At 38.1% G+C, this 23,328-nt stretch overlaps 1 protein-coding gene across 1 annotated transcript in view; it reads left to right on the top strand.

The window, feature by feature from the left end:
* The window catches only part of CARMIL1 (capping protein regulator and myosin 1 linker 1), a 993,695-nt gene extending 982,713 nt beyond the window's left edge, over nucleotides 1-10,982 (top strand). Inside the window, exon 38 of the mRNA XM_069218803.1 lies at nucleotides 3,502-10,982. Within this exon, the coding sequence (XP_069074904.1) occupies nucleotides 3,502-3,647 (146 nt within the window). The 3' untranslated portion in view covers nucleotides 3,648-10,982. The remainder of the gene's footprint in view (nucleotides 1-3,501) is intronic.
* The last annotated feature ends 12,346 nt before the right edge of the window (nucleotides 10,983-23,328 follow it).

Genomic DNA, 23,328 nt, shown 5'->3' with positions numbered 1-23,328 from the left:
CCACCCATCCTCCCTGCTCTGCAAACTTTCTTCTAGGTACAAGGACTTCTCTTTCAGGACCCTAGTTCTGGCGCATCAGAGTCAGTGTTCTTCATGGATCCTCGCTTCTGGCTTGAAAAGTTGTGAAAAGAAACCTACATCAGTGCATCAGGGTGGCCACCTAACAGTGTGCAAGTTTACTGCCGGAAGAAAAACCTCTGGATCCCCACAGACACCTGGGGGGTCTTCTAAGTTAATAAATCTGCAATTAGAATATGTCTCTACCAGGTAATTAGACTGCCTATTCAATAATCTGATTAGTAACAGAAAAATAACAGAAAAGACAAAACAAGTATGCTCCAGACTAAGTCGAATAGATTGTTTTTTTGGTGTAGGAGGAAATGTAAATATTTATAAACCCAAACAAATGTTTTATGTTTCTTGAGGGACACATTAATCCCATATATTATTAAATGATTCTTATGCAGTGAACAATCTTTATGACACTATGACTTTTGCAAAACTGTTTATGATAAAGATATTTTGGAGTACCAATTGTGTTTGTATTGGATGTAAATTTTCAACCGATGTGTGAAGTTGCTTATTCTTGAGTTACTTGAGAAGACCTGAATATTCATTCTTTTTCACAATTATTCTACCAGTCATTGGCATTCCTTGTCCACAACCAAATTTTCGGATGCTCGCTTATGTCATAAGGATGTAGCTGATGTCAGATTTACCTGTGAAGCAGCGCAACAGCTCACTTTGTTCTTTCCTAGTTTTCCCCTCTGTACCTGGTTACTTAGGAACAGTCATTGTTTTGCTATTTTCAGAGGGAGACTTTGCCAAACCATGCCCCATGATTCCTCAACAGTTCCTCTATAAATATTTTTACCTGTACCAATCACATGTGCACACTTTTTCTGAAGGGTGACGTTATTTTAAGTATGGAAGACCTACTGGTTTTATCAAAGTGTCATAACCAAAATATAAAAATCGGTCAACATATCAACTTTAATAAAACAGACGTATTGACTTTGTCAAAATGTCTCCACAATAATGTATCTTTATCCATATTCCAAAGTTATCCATACAAAATGCATACATACAGAAGTACACACATAGCAATTATTATTTCTTGTCTCAAAAATGTTACATTTAATTCTAAACGTCAAATGTGTACGAGTCTTTCTTCAACCTTCTTCAGGCCACTAAATGCAGCCATAGTCCTAAACACAGGAGTTCTCTGCACAACAGCTGAAGAACATACAACTACAGCTTGGAGTGCTTTGAAAACAATGGTAATCTCTCCTGAGGTTATGCATTTAATGACCCAGGAGACTTACAGCTTTGTTGAAAAAAATATATTGAGGTCTGCTGTGCTCCCTGCAGCCTCATAGAACACTTTTGTAACGTGTTAATGGTGCCACTGGGCTGATTGTGGCACAACAAAACAGCAACAAATATGCAAATGAGCCCCACAAGGGTGTTATGAGTGCTTTCAGGATGGGAGATGGGAATGTTAAATAAGCTCTACCGGCCGTTCATTTACTATTCATTTTTTAAAATAATTTCTGAGTGTCCCGGTACCACCGGGTGCACGCACAGTTTATGCATAGTTGGGGGGTGGTGGCACAAGGGGGGTCTAAAGAGCCCTCTAGCCCCTTTCTGCTCCCAAGCCAGCAAACACCCTTGGTGGCAGCAGAAGTGAGCCTTTTTGTGTTTTGTGCCCATGGCTGCCGCAGCCCCAGAGTTCATGCATCTTTTAGCTGATTTTAGCCTTTTTACCTTATATGTAGAGCTCAGCAGCGGACGTTACTAATACTGCATCAAGTATGGCTTTTTATATGACAATGCCCTGGTTTTTCAAGAGAGAAGATAATGATTATCACTAAAATAAACTAAATGTCAAAATAACTGTTTCACAGGCTTTATTGATGCCCAGAAGGACATATATGTACAGTTGTGTATTGCGGTTCACCCTCTTTCCCTCCACCCAGAAAAATACGTTTGATTTATTATTGAACTTTGAATGCCTAGATTTGCCCGACAAGGCTGAGAAATCCGGCATCTGACCTATATTTTGTTGGTAATGACAAGTCTGATTTCTTGAGAAACGCTAAATCTATTTAGAAAAAACACACCAGTATAATAGAATCCACAGTGCTGGCTTGTAGTGGAGAAAACTACACTGTGGGTTCTCCGTCAATTTATCACTGAATAGAGATGCTCTGGTCATGAGAATAATTTGTTCAGGTGGAACACTGTAAACGCCTTAAAAAAAATATTTATGTCCCTAAAAAGCTCCTTTCCTGTTGGAATCTCTACTGAAATAAAATGGTGGAAGCTTTTCCTAGGTGGTGCACTTTTCCTTGAACCCACTCTGCATCCAAGGAGAATATCCCCTCTCACGGAGAATATCCCCTCTCAAGTTCTATAACTTTCAAAAACGTTTTTGCTACTAAACTCAAGTCCATCTAGCAGGCCATATAAAATTACTAAAAGGAGACTAGATCAACCACTAAATTACTCTACCAAGACCAGGACTATATCTACTACTAAACTGTTTCACAAAACTTGATAAACCTCTTCTTTGAGGGATATATGGTCTTCTTCTGCTCTGAGTTTAAGGGTTTGAACTTCAACCTGTCAAGACTATTTAGAATATGTTGCCTTTGTTTGTGTCCAGCCTTGCTTTGTTGGCAAGGGAGTGCACCAAATAGCTACCGCTTATTTTTTTTCAGCTTTCCATCAGAACATTTTTGTGTGACCAGAAACATAACATGATAGTTCAGCTCGCTAATTTATCCTTTAGTCATGAATAGATTTTTTCCTAATTTTTGGGTTACCCATGTTTTCCAAAGCTATCTTGGAGAAGTTTAAGTTAATTAGTTTGAGGTCTTTGTTGGATCTTTTACTTCATAACAGCCAGTCAGGCTTGGTACCATAGATGGAAGGAAGACTACTTTCCTGGCAATGGGTACCATATGGTTTGAGGCTGATGCTGGCTCACCTTCCCAGTTCAGTATGTTCCATTGATCCATGTCATTAGCTACTACAGATCATGACCTCATTACTGTACCACTTCATATTAAAGGTTTTGGTGTGAACTAGTCAAATGTTACTCAGTTTTTTTTTACTTTGGAATGATGAAAGGCTGAGTTGACTTTGCCATGTTACAAACTTGGGCCCTGTTGGTCACACACAGATGTGAGAAGGATCTGGTGAACTCACTTGGCCATTTTGCTGGAACAAATATTTAATCAGCCATAAAACACCTTTGCACCTACAAACAAACTTTCCAATTCCGTAAACCTCATAAGAACATATTTGTCTTCGTGTAAAATGTGGGTAATGTTTAGCGTGTCATTTGTTTCATCTATAAACTTGGATGTAATTTTTTAGGCTTGTCGTCTTATTTTTCCTTACATAGTTGGCTGGAGAATGTTGTTGGTGTCATATTTTCTGATGTTGAAGGCCATTAACAACACATCTTTATCTTTTATTTCCCGAAATGTATAGTTCGTCCTGCCTCCATGTTTGAGGCATGTTCAAAAAGAAGCCCAGGACCCCAACTCGAGAGTCAGGAGGGAAAATTGAAATTTACCACTGCGGATGGCCACCAAGGAGGCAAATCCAGTGACTCTGGAGAAGAAGCAGACAAATAAAGTCTATGAAATATTTGTCAGCTTAACTGAAATAATAACTGTATTAGCAATTGAATGGGCTCTTTTCTACTTACGAGAGCTGGCGGGCACGTGGTTGCTGATTCTAACTTAACACAATGAACAATGTTCATTTGGTCTTTTGTCTTGTCCTAGTTGATTTCAAATATTGTCTTTTATTCATTTGTTAAAGTCTAAAATTTATTGTACATGTATTTTATTGTATCTTGCACCTCTTTGATGGAGGTGATTTACACTGTTTGCTCTTCTCAAGGGCTTTATAACCCTATAACAGGGTGTCATTAACCCGAAGCGTTAACACACTGCACAGCAGAGAATGTGTTGTAAATGAGGATACAGATGCATCAAATTCTTCATGGTATCTAATACATTTTCATTCTGTATGAAACTGCACATTGTAATTATAACAGAGCACAATGATGACTAATTTGTACAAATTACATATATACATATATATATATATATATATACATATATGAGATTACCTCCCTTGAAATATATATGTGTATATACATATATATACTATATCTATATAAATATAGGTATGCCAATTATGTGTAAATATGTATGCATACATATATATGTTTTATGAATTCCACATTGTTGACAATAAGTGTACCTCAATGAACGATGCTGTTATAGAAATTGTTTGTAATAAAACTGGTCACTGCATTTTTGCTATTTGGGACAGTGTATTACCCGGATAGGCCAAACACACCGTTAGCCAGTGTAACTTAACATGACATTTCTTAGGATTACTTCTTTTGTGAGATTGATTGGCATTCCCCTCAAACATGTTGTGACTGGCACTAAAAACTGTATCTCATGACTTGCTACTGCCACATATTTAAAATGTTTGATAGTGAGGAGTGGGAGATGCCTTTATTGTGACTGGTAAGACTTTTCACAGGTCTACAGCACGCCAATGCAAATCTGCATCAATTGTAGATTTCCTAGAGCATTTACAGGGTTCGAATTTATGTATGCCCAGTTTTTAAGTCAAAAGGTATGAATTCTTACAACTGTTGCAAAATGCGTTTAAACACTTCATTCCTTTGTTGCTTCTCCACGTAGGATATTTGTTTGCCAACAGAGAAGCTGTTTCTCTACGCTCCCTGTGAAGATGAGGGTGTTCCTTGCTTAGTCTACTGCCTGGAATTAGAAATCTTAAGTGTGTTTTTTCACAGCGGAAAACACCTGCAAAATGTGTACGAATGGCATGCTATGCAAAATTCCCAAAGTGTGTGTGTACCTACTTCCCAAGAAAAACATACTTGGTGAAGCCTACAAACCGACCCCTCCAACGCAGTTAGCTGTCTAACCTTCTGCTTTCACATCAGTACTTTGCAAGAGTAAAGAACTGGTAATCGTGATTAAGGGCCAGATGTACGTACCTTTTTTCGTGCCGCAAACGGCCTGATTCGCAGAATCGGGTCGTTTGCAACAAGAAAAAAGCATTTTGGTATATACAAACCCTATTTTGCGATTTGGTAATCTATTTTCCGAATCGCAAAATAGGTTTCCGAGTTGCAATTGGGAAGGGGTGTTCCCTTCCTAATTGCAAGTCGCATTGCGATGTATGATTGTTTTGTGACTGTGAATGCGATCACAAAACAATTGCGGTTAGCACCGATTTCAAATTGGTGCTATCTCATTGGAACTCCTTCCCCTTAGTGAATGGTAGTGAAAATATTTTGTTAGAGCAGGCAGTGGTCTCATGGACCTCTACCTGCTCTGAAAAAATGAAAAGAAAACATTTAATTTTTGTTTTTGAAATACATCCCGTTTTTCTTTAAGTAAAATGCGCTGCATAAAAAAAAACAAAAAAAAAAAAACGGCTTTATTTAAAAGCATTCTCAGACATGGTGGTCTGCTGTCCCCAGCAGGCTACTATCCCTGTGAGGGCCGCCATTCCCAGTAGGGGCCCCAAATTTTGACCTACCTCAGAAATATTTTTGAGGTAAGTCATTTGCGACCCCATTGGGAATCGCAAACAGTGTCATTGACACTGTTGTATATCAGTTTTTGCAACTCGCAAATTGTGAGTCGCTAAGACTTGCAATTTGCGAGTCGCAAAACCTAATATTTGTACATATAGCCCTTGGTGCATTAGGTTTTAAGGTTTACCTTTGTAAGTGGTGTTTTTTCACACTTATACTTTAGTGCACAAGGTGCAGTACCAGTCACACTCTGACTCATTTGCAGTTTCACTTTGTGCTCCTAGAACTGTATTTAAAGGTTTTATTTGAGCTTCTAGCTATATTTCACATTGTTTTCTTCTGTGGATACTGTATGCAATGTTCACCTGTTAGCGTATCTGACTTGGGAAACAGAGTTTCTTCTCCAAGTCCTCAAATGAAGGGCTTCTTCTATTTAAACATAAACTCGATGAATATGGATGGTTTCACGAGGCTGGATTTGGTATTTCTGAGTAGCACAAACTTTGTAAATAGTAAACTTGTAAATGAGTTGAAAAGGGAGCAGGAGGGTTGGTGATATCAGACTAGGACATATTTAAAGTTTGGCGATTGAGTACTCCGTAACGTGACGGATTTGCCTTCAGCCGTATTCCAAGCTCATTATTTTGTATTGCACTTGTAATATGGTGAACATAATAGCTGCCATGTTTATGACGGAATAACTCATTCGCCGAACTCTCTGCCAGGCCCTAAATTTGTACAGTAGGTAAATAGAGGATAGCACATTCTAGAGAGTATAGATTTAATTTTGGGATAATATTTTGGAACGGAAAAATCATTGAGTCCACCAGGGGACCTCATTGGTTTTTTATGGATTTCTGATATTTGCTACATAGTAAAATTATAAGGGCACATCGAATTTGCTTATGTAAGTGTGTCTATTTATATGTGCATATTTCCAAATATTCATATATACATATTTATGTTTTGTATGTACCACTATAATTTGTGTTATTTCCACTCATTTTTTCAGTAACAAATGAAATTGCTACTTTGACCCAGATGTTTAAGCGCCGTCTAGGACATGCAGATTTGCAAAAGACAACCTATCGTCATTGACTTTTATACCAGCATTACCTGCTGTTCCCTTCCTTTAATTATTCAGTGTGATTGGTTCACACTCATGATGGTTGATACATTAATTTCCATGATGTCACTGCCTCCGATCAACATCTTGCCACTACTATATCAGACCATGTCAATCTTTGTTTGTCAATTTACTGCTTCTTATATATTTACTGATGCTTAATTGATTAACAGTACTCAGGCAGATGACTTACATAGATCAAATACATTAAAATAACGCAGTCTGGAACTTTTTGTTTATTCTATGGTATAATCTCCATTTGTATATTCACATTAAAAAAGCTCCTGTGCATCTGTTAAGCCGCTAGATAAAGTGTGGCTCTGCACTGTCCCTTAGTTTAGGGGCCTTTCCTTCTTTTTCAGTCGAAACACAAACACAGTACTTATTTGGTCAGTTTCAGTATACAGATCAGGATACACAGGCAGAACGCCAAATAAGGGTCATTTGAGTCAAGACTTTCCCTGTCCACATTGGAATGCCCTGTGTAATATGAAATTTGAAGAGGAGCACGCAGAAAAAAGATTGTTCTACGTGTATGCAATGCTGCCTCTCTAAATTAGTATTGTGCCTTCTCGAGGGATAACTGCAAGGTATGCATTTGTGTCAAAATGGCTTCATCACACTATGAACAGGCTGTGTGCTAGCCCTAAACTTGTGTTTCTCTCAAAATGTGTTTTCTGATTAGGGGGTGGTTCAGTGTAAAATATCTTTTTGGAAGTTGTTGAGCTGCATGACAAACAATCTATGCCTCAGTGGGGGCTCTACAGTAGGATAATGGCATTGTCGGAGGAATCAACCTTCATTTAGTATCATACAACTGACTTCTGCATTGCTCTCCAGCCTGTCCTACCCTACCTTGGAGCCCCGGATTGGATTTAGGCCCTTATTTAGACTTTTTGGTGCAAAACTGCACCAACGTAATTTTGCACCAAAACGTTTAGCACCGGCTTGCACCATTTCTGTGCACCAGCCGGGCACTATGTTTATGGAATGGTGCAAGCCGGTGTAAAGGGTAGGCTAGAGTAAAGAAATAATGCCACTAGTCTGGTGGGGCTGGCGGTATAGTAGAAGGGGGGTTAGCACCCAAAAAATGACTTTAGGCACGTTAGAGGCAAAAGAAATGACTCTAACCAGATTAGTGTAATTTTATAGTGCCAAATCTATCATGCCACATTATTCCTGCCTTAGAAAAGGCTAGAGTCATGCCCACCACCCCAATGGCCAGAACAGGGGACACGTGTCCTCTGGGCATGGCCATTGCACCTTGGGCCCCTTTGGCACTTAAAACAAATAAAATGCAATACTTACCTGTACTTATCTGTACTTACCTGGGATGGGGTCCCCTATCCTCTGCACTTCCTCTGGTGTGGGTGGGGGTGTCTGGTGTGGGTGGGGGTGTCCCTGGGGCCTGGGGAGGACACCTGCGGGCTTATTCCATGGTGCTCCACCATGGAAATAAGCCCATAGGTCCCATAACAACAGCCCTGACCCAGGAGCTAAAAAAAAGTGGCAAAGCAAGCTTTCCACCAGATTTTGACCCATCCTCTCTCCTGTGCACCATTTTTGCACGGGAGTATAAATATGACGTTAAGGCCAAAGGGTCATTTTTTGCACGGGAATGCCTACCTTGCATCTCATTAAGGCAAGGTAGGTTTCCACTTCCAAAAAATGACTTTACCTCCATAAATTTGGCGCTAGACGGGTCTAGCACCAAAGTATAAATATGGAGTTAGTTTTGCACCGAATTAGAGTTAAAAAAAATGACGCTAATTCGGTGCAAACAGAGTATAAATATGCACCTTAGTGTTACAAATAAAGTAATTGAGTTTATCTAGGCATAATGTGGTAGGTATCCCTTCACTAATAGCCTACAAAATGACTGCAGATCTAAGCTGTATTTAAACAAATTATATGTTTTTTGTAACAGTAGTGACCTACTTGAGAGAGAGTGATATATAATTGTCTCCTATTGTGTGTACTAAACACCCATGATTTGTGTGTTTCATTTCATGTTTTCTGGTGGCTTATAAAGCCTCATTCCAAACAGCTGCAATACCCTGTAATTTATGGCCCCTTCCATACATGATTATGAAACTCTGTGATGAGTTTCAGTACCATTAGACAACTTCAGAGAAAGCACCGGAATATAAAAGACTACTTTCTTAATTCTTAGTGTATTGACCGTTGGAGGTCAGGAATCCTTCTCTAAATTGCAATTTGGATGATTGAAAATTCAAATTAGTAGTCCATTGAACTCAAAGGTTAAACCTAAGGTACATTATCCATGGGTCAGAACTGTGGGTTACTCTGAGTATTTTCCAGTTAACTCCTTTTTGATGTGTAATAATTAATCATTACACCTTACAAATTCAAATCGGGTTAGAGGAAAGGCTCGACACCTAAATTGAAAACTTGCTTTCCTCATATTTCTTTACTGCCAATGTTTTACAATTTTTCAAAGTGAAATAACCTTGTAAATGTATGAATTCAAAATTGTGTGTATAATACTTGTATTAATCCGAAAGGAATGGGCTTAAAGGTAAATATTCTTTATCTTTTTCTGCACGAGTATTCCAATGCTTATGCTAAATGTGAAACTAACAGCTGGTCATTTATCATGTAATACAGAAAATGTATAAAAGGCAATGAAATTCTCTAATCCTTCAATACCATCACTGGATTTGCAAAAACTCTGCCTTTGGCTTTGTCACTGATCTGGCCACTAGTTGAAAACGTGGGAAGAAAATACAGAACCATAAAACATACATATACATATTACACCATTCGAATAATTCAAGTAATACTTAAAGAACTACACAATGCTGTGAGGTTCCTGTTACCAATATGGTATACTTCACAGTTTATTTTCTCAGCTGGCAACATAGAATGAGCTGATGAGGCTTTGGTGGACAAGTCGCCCTAATTTTGAACAGTTTTTCCCATAAACTCAGACATTAATAGGGACATTTCGGCCTGAGAAAGAATTTCAAATACAGTAAAGTCCTAACAGTTACTAAAAAGCTACCATTTGGATCATAGCAGAAACGCCACACAGCTCTTACAGGAAGCAGCCCTTAAAGATTTTATTACATTTCCTATTGTGTTGGTCTCATTATGGAATCTCCTTGTTCCAGGTCCACGACTCCTTAAAATATGTGTACTTTTTTTATTTGATTGTAGTTAAAATCTGTATTATTCTGATCTCTAGTATCTGAAACCCTCCCCTAATTATGAATCGAAATCCTCAGTTTTTCAGATATGTAACTGGCACTAAGTTTTATTATGAGCTTCCGTTTTGGTAGAGTATTACATTAAATACGTTTGTTATTGTGGCATGTGTTGTCAACAGGACCCCTTGGTTACCATAGATAAAGATCGAAATTTAGAATATCTGGACAAACTGAATTAGGTGTTTGTTCTGGCCCTTTTTATCTGCACTATCTCTTTCTATGGCGTGAAAATTGATTTATTTTGCAAACTGTCATAACCATAGCAAGCAAAAGTCTCTTCGGTAAATTTTGTAAATCGACTCAAGTCTTTTCTAACTACATTTATGCTAGTGTTTTTGGCTCACTTAAATTCTGAAGGCCACAAAAGAAAAGCCATATATCATCAAACAATGTGGTACATTTTGCATATTTCACAGATGATAGATTACATTTCAGGTTGATTAGACGTTATTTATATTTTGTAGCGAAGAAAGACGCAAAATGTGGGAATTACGTTTGTAGAACTGTAATTTGAACATCATTTATTGAGGTCTGTTTATTCTCAGCAAAATGTGATGAGGGTGTACTTATATTGATATGTATATTTATATACACATACATATAAGAAAGTTGCCTAGGCGTATTAGGTGCAACTTTGCATCCCCCCATGTTATTATACTTTAATTTGTTTTTGTAAATAAACAAAGCAGGCATACTTTTAAACACTGCCTTTTAGCACAAAACTAAAATACAAAATAACTGCAGCTGTAATATACTGCAGAGGTTTTAGGTGAAAATGTACAGTGGGCGCTATGTAGGGCATTTGTAACTTCTGTATTATTGGTGTTTTCTTGAAGGTTACTAAATTGCTATTGAAATTTTCAGCACAAAATTAAAGTCAAAATTCGAGAATGTCTTAACACGTAAAGTAATAATAACAAGCATTTTACATACTCCATAGGTAATCGGATATTTCAGGTTCATGGGATTTTATTCATATGTATATTTGTATCAATAAAATGATTTTACACTTCAAGTGAAATATGTGTTAATTGTTTTGAGAAACTTAATGTTATTATTTCTTGTTTCCCTTTTTGGTCTTGCCATAGACATTGCATGCAGTGTCGCATCAAAGGCATGTTATTACCTTGAAGAGGACTTAGAACCCACCCATTGCTACCATTGGTTGGCTTCATCGTCATTCTATTTGCTAGCTCACGTTTGGTCAGTGCATGCCAGCCTCACTTCCCCTTTGTGTGTTTCTCCTTCTCCTGTAGAATGGCCCAAGTACCTCTTAGTGTCCTTCCACTACTTCCCTGTTCTGGCCCAGGCTACTTTTTTCTTCTACTTGTAGCATACACTAAGAGTGTATGTGTTTGCAATCCCTTCCACACCTCTCCTCCCCATCCTGCTGTACGTCTTTGCTTCCCCCCTTCCGTGTTGTTGGTCGATCCATTCCCCCACCCCCTCATTGCTTCTGCCCCACATCATTGTTTGGCATTACCCCCATCCCATCATTGCTGGCCTCATTCACCTACCCCCCCTCCCTGGTGTTTCTGGCCCTGCCCCCCTGATCTCCCAACCCCATTGTTGGATAAAGTGGATCATATAAAGTGTTGGTTCTGATGAAAGAGAATTGTAAAAATGGGTAACTAGATAGTGGATTTCACACACTAGGTCGATTAACCGACCCAAATCTGCTTTGAGGAAAGTATCATCTGAATTATGTCACAGACATCACATAAAAATATGATAATCAATTCAACATCCATAACCACACCAGTTTATTAAGAATATAATGATTTATTTCCCTATATTAACAAAGCTAAGGTCATGAAAATAATTCTCTTACTCAAATTATACATGTAGAGAAACAACAAAGGCTGATTCGAACAACTGATATATCTAAGTTTAATCAATGCAAAAAGACAAATTATCTCAATGGTTATTACACAAAACCATAGCTACTGAATCTGAGCAAGAGAAATTGAAAACATCTGATAATGATAAGACAAAAGTATCAATGACTATTCATGAGCATGTGAGTATCGCTTCACTAGCCACTAATTAGCATCAACATGTTGGACTTCATGTAAAAAGTTTTAGTAACAGAAATTTGGAAAACATCTACCTATGGCGCTATCAAAAATATAAGCAGCATTAAATAAACATTTGCAGTTGGTACCTGAAAAACAAAAGACAAATAACAATTCACAGCTCATACATTTACCCAATCACTAGGGTAATCAGCAACAACATCTACTTCATCAGTGGGACAGCAACTTCAGGCACCAACATCAGTACAGGAACAGGTAGCATCAGGAATAAGAGTAGGGGTGATGGTTTAGAATTTGGACTATAAGATACACTAAACCATCTAAGTATAGGTTCAGTATTGAACAGACATAAACTAATAAAGTACCAGAATGTCAATAGACCATGTGGAATGTGTCAAAGGGCATATCATAAAGTAAGTCTGAGGAACTCAGGAAACTGGAACACGGACAAAGAGCAACTGACCACTAACTCATAGCGACTGAAAATTAAATTAAATGTTAAATTAAAATGATTGGATAAAGCATGAGGTGAGAAAGTTATGACCAATCAAAACATTAACAAAATTATATACATTGTATATTCTAAGCTCTTCTATTTGCTGTTATTTCATTGACGAAAACAAAACAAATACAGTTGTATCTTGTGCATCCTCTTCTCCGGCTTCATCTGTGTATCCTTTGTTTCACTCCACCGGAATACGAAATCACAGGAAAACGATTACAAAATGTTACCACACCATTTTTGTTCCCTCAAGGAAAGACATACGAGTTGGAAACATAACTACAAACAATGAAGTCAGTCAGACTACGGAAACGTAATTAAGAAACAAAACACACTAGAAACATTTTTATACAGCTTGCATTGAACAATGACCTTGCATCTGCTTCTACTTCAGTCTATCTTAGGCCACTAAATACACATTTAATTCTGACATTTATTTTAGTTAAGAAACACACTCTTTTGTAAAGACAAAATCATTTAATCAGCTTAAATTAGCATAGAAAGCAAAATATAGGCCTTACATATGATGATGGCCATTTAGTTGGTCACAATTCTCGTAAACTCAATATTATTTTTAAATTAATTCACACGTTAATCTGTAAGTATAATTACGTAAAGACTAAACATTTATCAAGAAAATCTCAGCTCTCACAATCCCTCCTCTGGTGACTATATATAGCCATCACAAAAACCCCAAATCAAATGTATTTATTTCACTTCATAATTCAGAATCTTGAATCATTCACCTTTTTATAAATTTTCTTTCTCTTTGAAATTTTCACATAAAATCTTTCCATTTGAACATCTACCCTCCTCTGTTTCTTTTCAAACCTTCTTCTTTTAATCATTTGAAATATTTTATATATACCTCAAATTCCAATTAGACAAAACACAATAATCGAAATCCATATGATAAATTTTAATAGAATAGCTTCTCCCAAGTTGCCAAGGCAATTTCCCACTGAAGCAATTCCTTTGCCAGCCTTTTCCCAAATAGTAGTTTCAGTTAATTCTTATAATTCTGTTTAATCTTTTGTTAAATTGTCAATCAAACCTCTAACTAATTTACTGTTGTCCGGTATGTTTGAACAGCAGTAACGCAGACCAAGTAATTTGCAAATTCTGCCCTCTTTCGCTAAAAGAATGACTAACGCAAGACGGTTCTGAAGTGCCATAGCTCTTGTCGCAGCCAGTTCAGTATCCAGGAGTAAAATAGCTACTGGGTGTTCTGTTAACATGGTATCTACAACTGTAGACAACGTCTGTATTTTTATTGAATTCAGAACAACTCCTACTGAAGGAATTATTGTTCCAAATATGTCTCCCACCATGCTTGAAGCTAAGTCTTGCTTGTGTCTCGTTTGAATTTCAGTAAATTTAGGAAACTTACTTAAGTCTTCCAGCTGATACATTTTTGGAAAGGCCATTCCCAAATAACATGTGCCATACCATGCTTTAGGAAGACGATTATACGCATTCTTCCCACAAATATAATATAATCCAGACACTGGAGGATCTAGACCATTTAACATGAAATTTAATTTACTCTGAAACAAAAACAAATGTCTACATTCACTCATACCCAAATATGTTCTATCAATGTAACTTTGCGGTCTATATATACAAAGCTTTCCTATATGTTGTGCATCTAATGCTATCTTCCCTTGTCTAGTGATGTCATTATAAGCATGATCAATCCCAGGTCTACGGTGAACTACTCCCTTATCTATCATAACTTTAATTGCTGTTTTCCTATCGTCTGTGTTATCTAGAAACTTCTTTTCTACAGGTGTAAGTAAACAGGTAAGATTATTGTGATGTGCAAACACAGTTCCAAAGGTTAATGTAGGTTCAAAGAAACCTCTAATTAAAACTATGGCAATATCCTTTGCTATTTTACTTAAATATCTAATTGTAGGTACAAAAAAAATACTACATCATAGTTTGAAAATAAATATTGAATATATTCCTGGTTATAGAACTGTGTTAGTAAAAGACTACAACTTATAGCATAAGTAAGCGGAAAACTATGATAAGCAATTCCGTCCTCAACAGAGGCTGGAATCTGCATACAGACATAACAACCTTTTGCATTCATCACATCAACATACTCATGCAATAAGCGATAAAAGGCATTAGAAAAAAGTGATTTCTCTTCGTGTAAGTATTTATAATCTATTATAAACCTATCTATTGCTGAAAGAGTAGTAGTAAACTACTTCAACTTTCAACTTCCAGTCTTCGACTTTCAATCTTCAAATCTCCAATCTTCAATTCCTAATATTTGTGGGTTTTTTCCTTCTTTCAAAATTTCATTCACACTTTCAGGATGCTTTTTTAAAATTCAATAAAAATTTGTCAAATCAGTTTAGCAGCTTGTCAAGTTAGGTTATCAAAGTCTCTTTAAGGTATGACTTCATCAAAGTCTTTTCATTTAGTTTTCCCAAAAAAATTCATCTTTCCAACAAATGTTCATCAGTCTTTTCTTTTCATGTACCAAAATCTAAACACGGAATGTCTGTCAAAACAAAAATTCAAAATCTTTTCTTGCCATTCACATGTAGTTACATAAGCCGACTCAGGACCAGAGTATCTTCGATTAACAACTCTTTTTTTTAACTTTTCGACTACTACCAACTTCTTCTTCACTGAAATCTTCTTTGTTTAACTCATTTTCTTCCTGAATTGGTTGAACTATGTTTACCTTCTCTGCTTCTGAGCTCTTATCTGGCTAATTGTCACCTTTCATAGATTTTTTTTGTTAATACTCTTTTCTGAATTGAACTCGAACTCTTCCCCTTTGACGTTCCCGCAGCTGGTTCAGGAGGAGTCAAACCCTCCTGGCTTGGATATGTCTCAACTCCCTTTCCATTGGGATCAGTCACCTGTTCAATCTGGTTTGTCAGACCACCTGCTCCCGACGATTCCCTCCTCTGAGCAGTGTTTCTCTTGACCGGTATTCTCTCTTGTTCTCCTTTAACCAGTTCTTTTACTACTTCATTCGAGGATGATTCACCCTCCTCTTCCAGGATACTTTCCACATCGTCTGATATAGGATTGGGTAAGTCGATTTGAACATTTCCTGGTACAGTCTCCAGTTCTTCTCTTTCTCTCTCTCGCCCTGGAATACTTTTAGCTGCAGGTAATCTCGTAAGCTCTTCTTCTTGCTCTGTTGGATTGTTCACTTTCTGAGTGTGGCTTGCATGTGCCCAGTTCGCAATTCCTGCACACTTCACAGCTGTAGTTGTGATTAATACCACCTGGTAGGGTCCTTTCCACATTGGCTCCAAGCACGACTTCCTCACACGCTTACGAATGACGACCTAATCACCAACCTTCAGATTGTGTCCTTGGCCTTGAGATTGTTGAAGTGTGGTTGCTTCCACCTGATGAAAAAAAGATTGAATCACACCAGCTAGACCTTTGCAGCAGTCTAACACCATGTCATCTGTAATATTTATAAGAGCATTTGCAGGTACTGCTGGTAGTCTCATAGCTCTACCCATGAGGATTTCATGGGTGTAGAATTCTGTTTTCTTGTCAGGGATGCTTCTCATTGACATTAGAACCAATGACAAAGCATCTGGCCATTTCAGGTTCTCGGATGCACACATTGTTGCTAGTCTGGACTTCCATTCATCTGCTTTACGAGTCCTGAAACTTCTGTTCAGTAACTACAATGGAGTTTCTGCTCAATGTTTAAAGCTGAACATAGCAACTATATCACTTCATTGTTGAAGTGGCTTCCTCTATCTGATTCCAAAGAGACAGGGAAACTGAAACGTGGAATTAACTCCCTAAGCAGTAATGTTGCTACTGTGAGACTATAATTTGTAGGGTAAGCTTCAATCCAAGGACTGAAAATGCACACAATCACCAACTCATACTTCAAACCAGCACATGCCGGCATCTCAATGAAATCCATTTGCATTCTGCTAAATGGTCCTCCTGCCATGCCAATATGTCCAATATTAACCACTGTCCCTTTGCAACATTCATTTGCTGACAAACAATGCATCTATGGCAAGCTGCTTTGGCAACCTGTCTAAACTTTGTATTAAACCTGTGTTTGAAACATCGAACCATTGCATCTCTCCTATGTGTGCTTGTCCATGATAATATCTGGCCATTTTAGTCAGTAGACTATTTGGTAGAGCTACCTTCCCTTTCTCCTGTCACCTAGACATTATCATCCCTCTGGACACACTTAAGCTGGATCCAATCCCTGCGTTCTTCTTTAGAAACAATATCTTGTAGAGCCTTTAGCTCTTCCAAAGTATCAATAATTTGCATAGTAACATTTGTATACACTTCATCATTGTCAGGTAACACTTCCCAATTTCCTTTGAAGGATGTGCCATTCAAGGCACACAATTTTGCAACTTGATCTGCATATGCATTTCCCAGTGACAGGTAATCTTGTGATCTCTGATGTGCACTGCATTTCACCGCAGCAGTTTTCTCAGGTTTTTGAACAGCTTCTAACAACTCATGAATTTTCTCACCATTTCTTACTGGTAACTAGAAGAAGTAAAGGAACCTATCCGTGACCATATTTGGCCAAAGTCATGCACAATGCCAAATCTATATTGACTATTTGTGTAGAATGTCACTTTCATCTGGGTTGAAATATGGCATGCTCTAGTAAGAGCTACCAATTCTTCTACTTGTGCAGAAAACACTCCCTGAAGCTATGAAGCTTCCAGTGTGCCAGTGATAGTACATGCTGCATATCCTGCTCTCAAATTGCTCACATTATCTCTCAAGCAGGAACCATCAACAAAAATAATTTGATCATTGTCTTCTAGGCAGGTGTCTCTAATATCTGCTCTGGGTTTTGTGCATAACTCTGTAATATCCAAACAATCATGTTCACTTTATCTGAACTAACATTTTCAGTTAGAAGTAAGGTTGCTGGGTTAAGCACTGTACATCTCTTGATCGCTATATTTGGAGACCCCAAGATTGCAGTCTTATATCTGGTCAGTCTAGAACTGGTCAGAAATTGAGTCTTTGAATGAGTGAGCAATGTTTCTAATGAACGAGGAACCATCACAGTAAGAGGGTAACCCATCACAATGTTTTCACTTTGAGCGATGCTCTGCTCTGATGCTGCAACGGACCGCAAGCATCCTGGTAAAGCTGCTGTGACCGGATCCAAAGTAGCTTAAAAATATGCTACTGCACGATTGACTCCACCATGTGTCTGAGTCAAAACAGATATAGACCATGCATGACACTCATGACAAAAAAACAGGAAACACTTTGTGTAATCAGGCATACCTAAAGCTGGAACTTGACACAAACTCACATGCAGATCAGAGAATGCTTTCATGCAATTTGCATCTATCATTATAGGATCGGAAACATCTTAATGGGGCAGTCTCTGTAAGGGCTTTGAAAGAACTGAAACATTCAGAATCTACTGGTGACAATAACCAACCATTCCCAAAAACATCCTCACATCCTTTTGTTACTTTCATTTGAAAAATTGTTGCAACTCTCTCTCTTGAAATTCTCCTAGTTCCTTTCTCAATTAGATGACCCAAATATTTCACCTCTCTCTGACAATACTGCAATTTAGATGGGGACACTTTATGACCATTGTCTCCCAGGTAATTCAACAAAGCAATCTTATCATATTTGCACCCTTCCTGTGTCTTTGATGTGATCAATAAATCATCAGTGTATTGCACAAATGTTGATTGGAAAGGCATTACCATTGACTAGGGGCCAGATGTAGGAAGACGGCAAATTGCGACTTGCAATTTGCGAGTCCGAGCGACTCGCAAATTGCAACTCGCAATTTGCTATGCAGAACGGTGTCTCAGACGCTATGGGGTCGCAAAGACCCACCTCATTAATATTAATGAGGTGGGTCGCAATTTGCGCCCCCATAGCGACTATGGGCACTCACGGGATGGAGGCCTGCTGGGAACAGCAGACCTCCATGTCCGTGACTGCTTTTAAATAAAGCAGTTTTTTTTTTTTCCCAAGTGTAGCCCGTTTTCCTTAAAGGAAAACGAGCTGCACTTAGAAAAAAAAAATGAAACCTTTAGTTTCGGATTTTTTCAGGGCAGGTAGTGGTCCCTTGGACCACTGCCTGCTCTGAAATTATTTTTTGGGGTCCACTCACAAAGGGGAAGGGGTCCCATGGGGACCCCTTCCAGTTTGCAAGTGGGTTACCATCCACTTCAAGTGGATGGTAACTGCGACTCCATTTGCGACCGCGTACGCAGTCGCAAATGGAATTGCATACCACTGCGAGTCGCAAATAAGAAGGGAACATCCCTTCCTATTTGCGAGTCGGAAATGCATTTTGCGAGTCGGTTCCGACTCGCAAAATGCATTTCTGCATAGCAAACACACGTTTGCGACTCACAAACGGCGATTTTCGACATTTGCGACTCGCAAACTGTTTGCTACATCTGGCCCTAGATTCTTTTTCAAGATCTGGTTGAAAATATATGGTGACTCTGAAAACCCCTGTGGAATAATACACCAACAGTAGACTTTGCTCAAGAATTTGAAACAAAAGAGATATCTGCTATCCTCATGAAGAGGGACAGAGAAAAATGCTTTACACACGTCTAACACAGTAAACCATTAAGCATCATATGGGATCTGAAACATAATCACAGCTGGATTTGGCACAACTGGACAACACTTAATCACAATGTCATTTATTTTTCTCAGATCTTGTACAAGATAAATTTTCGCACACTGTTTTCTCAAACCCATAATTGGTGAATTACATGGGCTTCACAACACCTCCTTCAAAATTCCTTTCTCCAAAATTGCTGTATCAAAGGTCTTACGCCTTCGATTGCGTCATTTGTCATCTGATATTGTAGAATCTGAGGGAACCACATTAGGCTTCACTCCAACTCTGACTGGTTCTACTCCTTTGATCAACCCAATATCTTTTCCTGAAAGATCTGAAACTTTAGGCTTAACAGTCCTCTGCAAATTAACTAAAGATCTTTTATTTCAAAAACTGGAAAGAAACAAATCAAAGGTGCTTCTTCAACCTCTGACTCATTGAAACTAATCAAAGGAAATTCCTCAGACACCGACTCATTGTTGACAGTTAGTGCCGGATCTTCATCATCCCTGTTTGTCTGAATCTCAATTCCCTCATCTGTGCAAGTAATTGAACACCTTGTTTTGCGCAATAGATCTCTTCTCAGGTGTGACACAGGACTTGAGTCACAAACCACAAACTTGTGCAAACTCTTAAAATTACCAATCTTAAATATAACTGGTTCTGTAATAGGATTTGTCAAATCCCACAATCTGAATTGTTTTTCCTTACAAGTGTAAATCTGGAACCTCTGCAGATCTCACTGTTGAGTGTGTAGCTCCAGTATCAACCAGAAAAGAAACGTTGTGAATATGCACCTTTCCTTCAACATAAGGACCTTTCTGATTCATTTCTAATGATGCATCCATCACACACTCCTCCTCATCTGAACTATCCGACAGCCATACATTGTTTTTTCACTCCCACTCTGTAAAGGAAATTGATGTACTGTATTGTCACTTTGGTTTAATTTCTGATTTGTGACCACCTGAGAAGGAAGCACTGGTTGCTGATCCATAGGGCTCTGTGGTATTTGCAGTTGTCTAGGCATTTGAATTTGTTGTGCAGGCACCATCTGCACTTGTGTCTGTATCTGCTGTACTTGGGGCATTTGTACCTGTTTTACCTGCGGTTGTACATTTTGCACATGCTGCATTGTTTGCAAGGGTGGGAAACCCTGCATCGGATTTACATCATTCTGAAAATTTTGAATTTGACCTCTCATTCTTGGTCCTCTCACACACTGAAAATTATTGACACCATTTGTCTGGTGAACAATACCTCCCTGATTTAGCATTGTGCACTGATGTTTCATAGGTCCAATTGCTCCGCAAACATGACAAGGTGATATTCTTTTTCCCTGCTGCTCTCCTTGCATCATCACAGAATTCAAATTCACACTTTGATTAACAACCAGAAGTGTCATTCTACCTCTGCCTTGATTCTGAAACATACCATTTCACTACAGCTACTGCTGAAAGTTTCCTTGAATCCATGTCTGTGCAGATTTAAACTGCATCACCATCGCTTTCTCTTTCAACTTTCTTTGTTTCAATTCAATCTCATCACTACAGTATTTCGCATACTGTGAGCACCTCATCAATCGGTTTTGCTTGCCAATAAATCAAATGACTCTTAATCATCTGGCTAATCTCTGATCTCAATCCTTCAACAAACCTGAACACAAAATGAATCGTCTTTCGGCTCAATTGTTTCTGTACCACCGTAATGTTTAAACACTTTTACCAACCTTTCATAGTAAGCATGAATTGATTCTTTCCCTTCCTGAGCTGTTCTATCTATGCATTGCCAATCAATGTTTATCAGCAAAATTCTTGTCTTCAGGAACTCAATAACCCTATAGTAATATTTCATTACTTCAGAAGATGGTGCACCTGTTTTCTGAACTCCTTGTGGTTCACTTGTAGGCCAATCTATACACCTCTTGCACTCTACCCATAAAGCTGCTGGAACAAAAATCTCTAAAAGAGTATTCAAGTCCTCCCACAGACATTTAGCAAGTTTCACCGTCCTGTCTGCTGATACCATTCCACTGGTTTCTCCCTCAACCTGGGATAATCATTTATAAATGACAAAATGTCACTTCTGCTCCAAGGTACATGTACAAAATTCCCTCTGGAGTCTCTCTCATTGGCAACATTTTTACTGGTTCTTTTATTTGCATTACATCTATGGGTGAATCATCTGAACCTTTCCTCTGCCTCTCTCTTTTCTTGACCCATCTGCCTTCCCATTTTTCTAATGCTCTCTAGATTTGTACTCTTTCAAGTAATTCTCTAAGATGTGTTTTTATCCCTGCAGACCTCATGTGTTCAAAATCTTAAGTCTCAAAATTTAATCGATAACTTCTCTTCAGGTTCTTTGTTTTTGTAAGATCTATTTCATTTTTATCTGCTAATTCTTGTAATTGCTGATGCACTTCAGCTGCTCCCTCTGTAATTAATCGACACAAATATCTCAACTGAGCTTCAGTATAGGATTCAAGCCTATTTACTCACATTGTCCCTTGAAGAAGCTCGCCTGCTTCCATTGACAATCTCATTTTGTTTAAAACTTAATTTCCTTTATTTTGATTCTCTGGGACTTTTGAACCACTCAAATCTTCTAACCAGTTCATTATTTACTGTGTAGTTAGATCCTTTCATACAATATTATCAGGCTGAACACTCAGTAACTGCTGCTGCATTGGGCGCCCACATTGAGGAGTTAATAATCTCATCTCCTGGCCACTGCATGATCCAGTTATTTCGGAATTCTAACTGGAGTTAAATCTATAAAAGATCTTGCTCGGTTTAGATTCTGTCCTATAGATGATATTAACCCAATGTTTCCATTCTGAATTTGAACTCCTTGATTCCTTACACCCCTGTTGCCCTGAACATGTTTGATACTGATATTGCATCTGGGCTCCTGGTTTCTATATTCTGAGACTGTGTTATCCCTGTATTCTGTATTTGTGGTAATAATATCGGAGTAGGCTCTTTCTGAATCAATCTCAGCTCCTGTGGATTCTGACACAAAGATAATACTAAATTTGTAGTTGTTTTTACAGCAGGTACGTCTGGATTAATCACAGGAATATTAATCTCTGGTAGCTGTCTATTGTCTGTTGACTGATTAAAGCTACTCTGCATCTGTATTTGTACCAAAGGACTAGTCTGTCCTGAGCTCTGTGAACTCTGTCCTAAACGTTGATTCACGTTAGGATTAACCTGTACAGAACTCTCTGTTGTTGTGGTCTCTCTGTACTGAACTCTGTGTCACTACAATTGTTATCAGTGCAGTAAGATGTATACCACTTGTACTTGAAACTTCTTGAGCGTCATATGGTGGTGGACTATTCCTCAAAATCTGTGTAATAAACTCATCATCCTCTGATTCATCATCATTGAACAAAACCCTTTTAGGCTCATTTAATGTCTGCTCTTCAGCTGCTGAGGAACTCTTTTTAGACTTCTTTGAACTCTTGTTTGTCTCCTTCTCATTGTCTTGACATTGCCGGAAACAATCTAACACCTTGTGAGATATCAAGGCTCCACTGTCTCTGCTCACTGTTCTAAGACAAATAACAATTCACAGCTCATACATTTACCCAATCACTACGGTAATCAGCAACAGCGTCTACTACAGCAACTTCAGGCACCAACATCAGTACAGAAACAGGTAGCATCAGGAATAAGAATGGGGTGATGGTTTAGAATTTGGACTTTAAGATACACTAAACCATCTAAGCTTAGGTTCAGTATTGAACAGACATAAACTAATAAAGTACCAGAATGTCAATAGACTATTATCTGGAAGAACATGAAATGTCAAAGTGACAGATCATAAAGTAAGTCTCAGGAACTTGAAACACGGACAAAGAGCAACTGACCACTAACTCATGGTGACTGAACATTAAATTAAACTTGTTAAATGAAAATGATTGGATAAAGCATGAGGTGAGAAAGTTATGACGAATCAGAACATTAACAGATATCAAAATTATATAAATTGTGTATTCCAAACTCTTCTGTTTGCTATTTCATTGACGAAAACAAAACAAATACAATTGTATCTTTTGCATCCTTTTCTACGGCTTCATCTGTGGATCCTTTGTTTCACTCCAGCGGATTACAAAGTCACAGAAAAACTATTACAAAATATGTTACTACACCATTTCTTTTCCCTCGAGGAAAGACATACGAGTTACAAACATAACTACTAACAATGAAGTCAGTCAGAC

Source organism: Pleurodeles waltl, chromosome 2_1, assembly GCF_031143425.1.
Source record: "Pleurodeles waltl isolate 20211129_DDA chromosome 2_1, aPleWal1.hap1.20221129, whole genome shotgun sequence".
NCBI classification, from domain to species: Eukaryota; Metazoa; Chordata; class Amphibia; order Caudata; family Salamandridae; genus Pleurodeles; species Pleurodeles waltl.
Note: the sequence above shows the minus strand (reverse complement) of the source record. Positions and strands in the feature narration are given on the sequence as shown.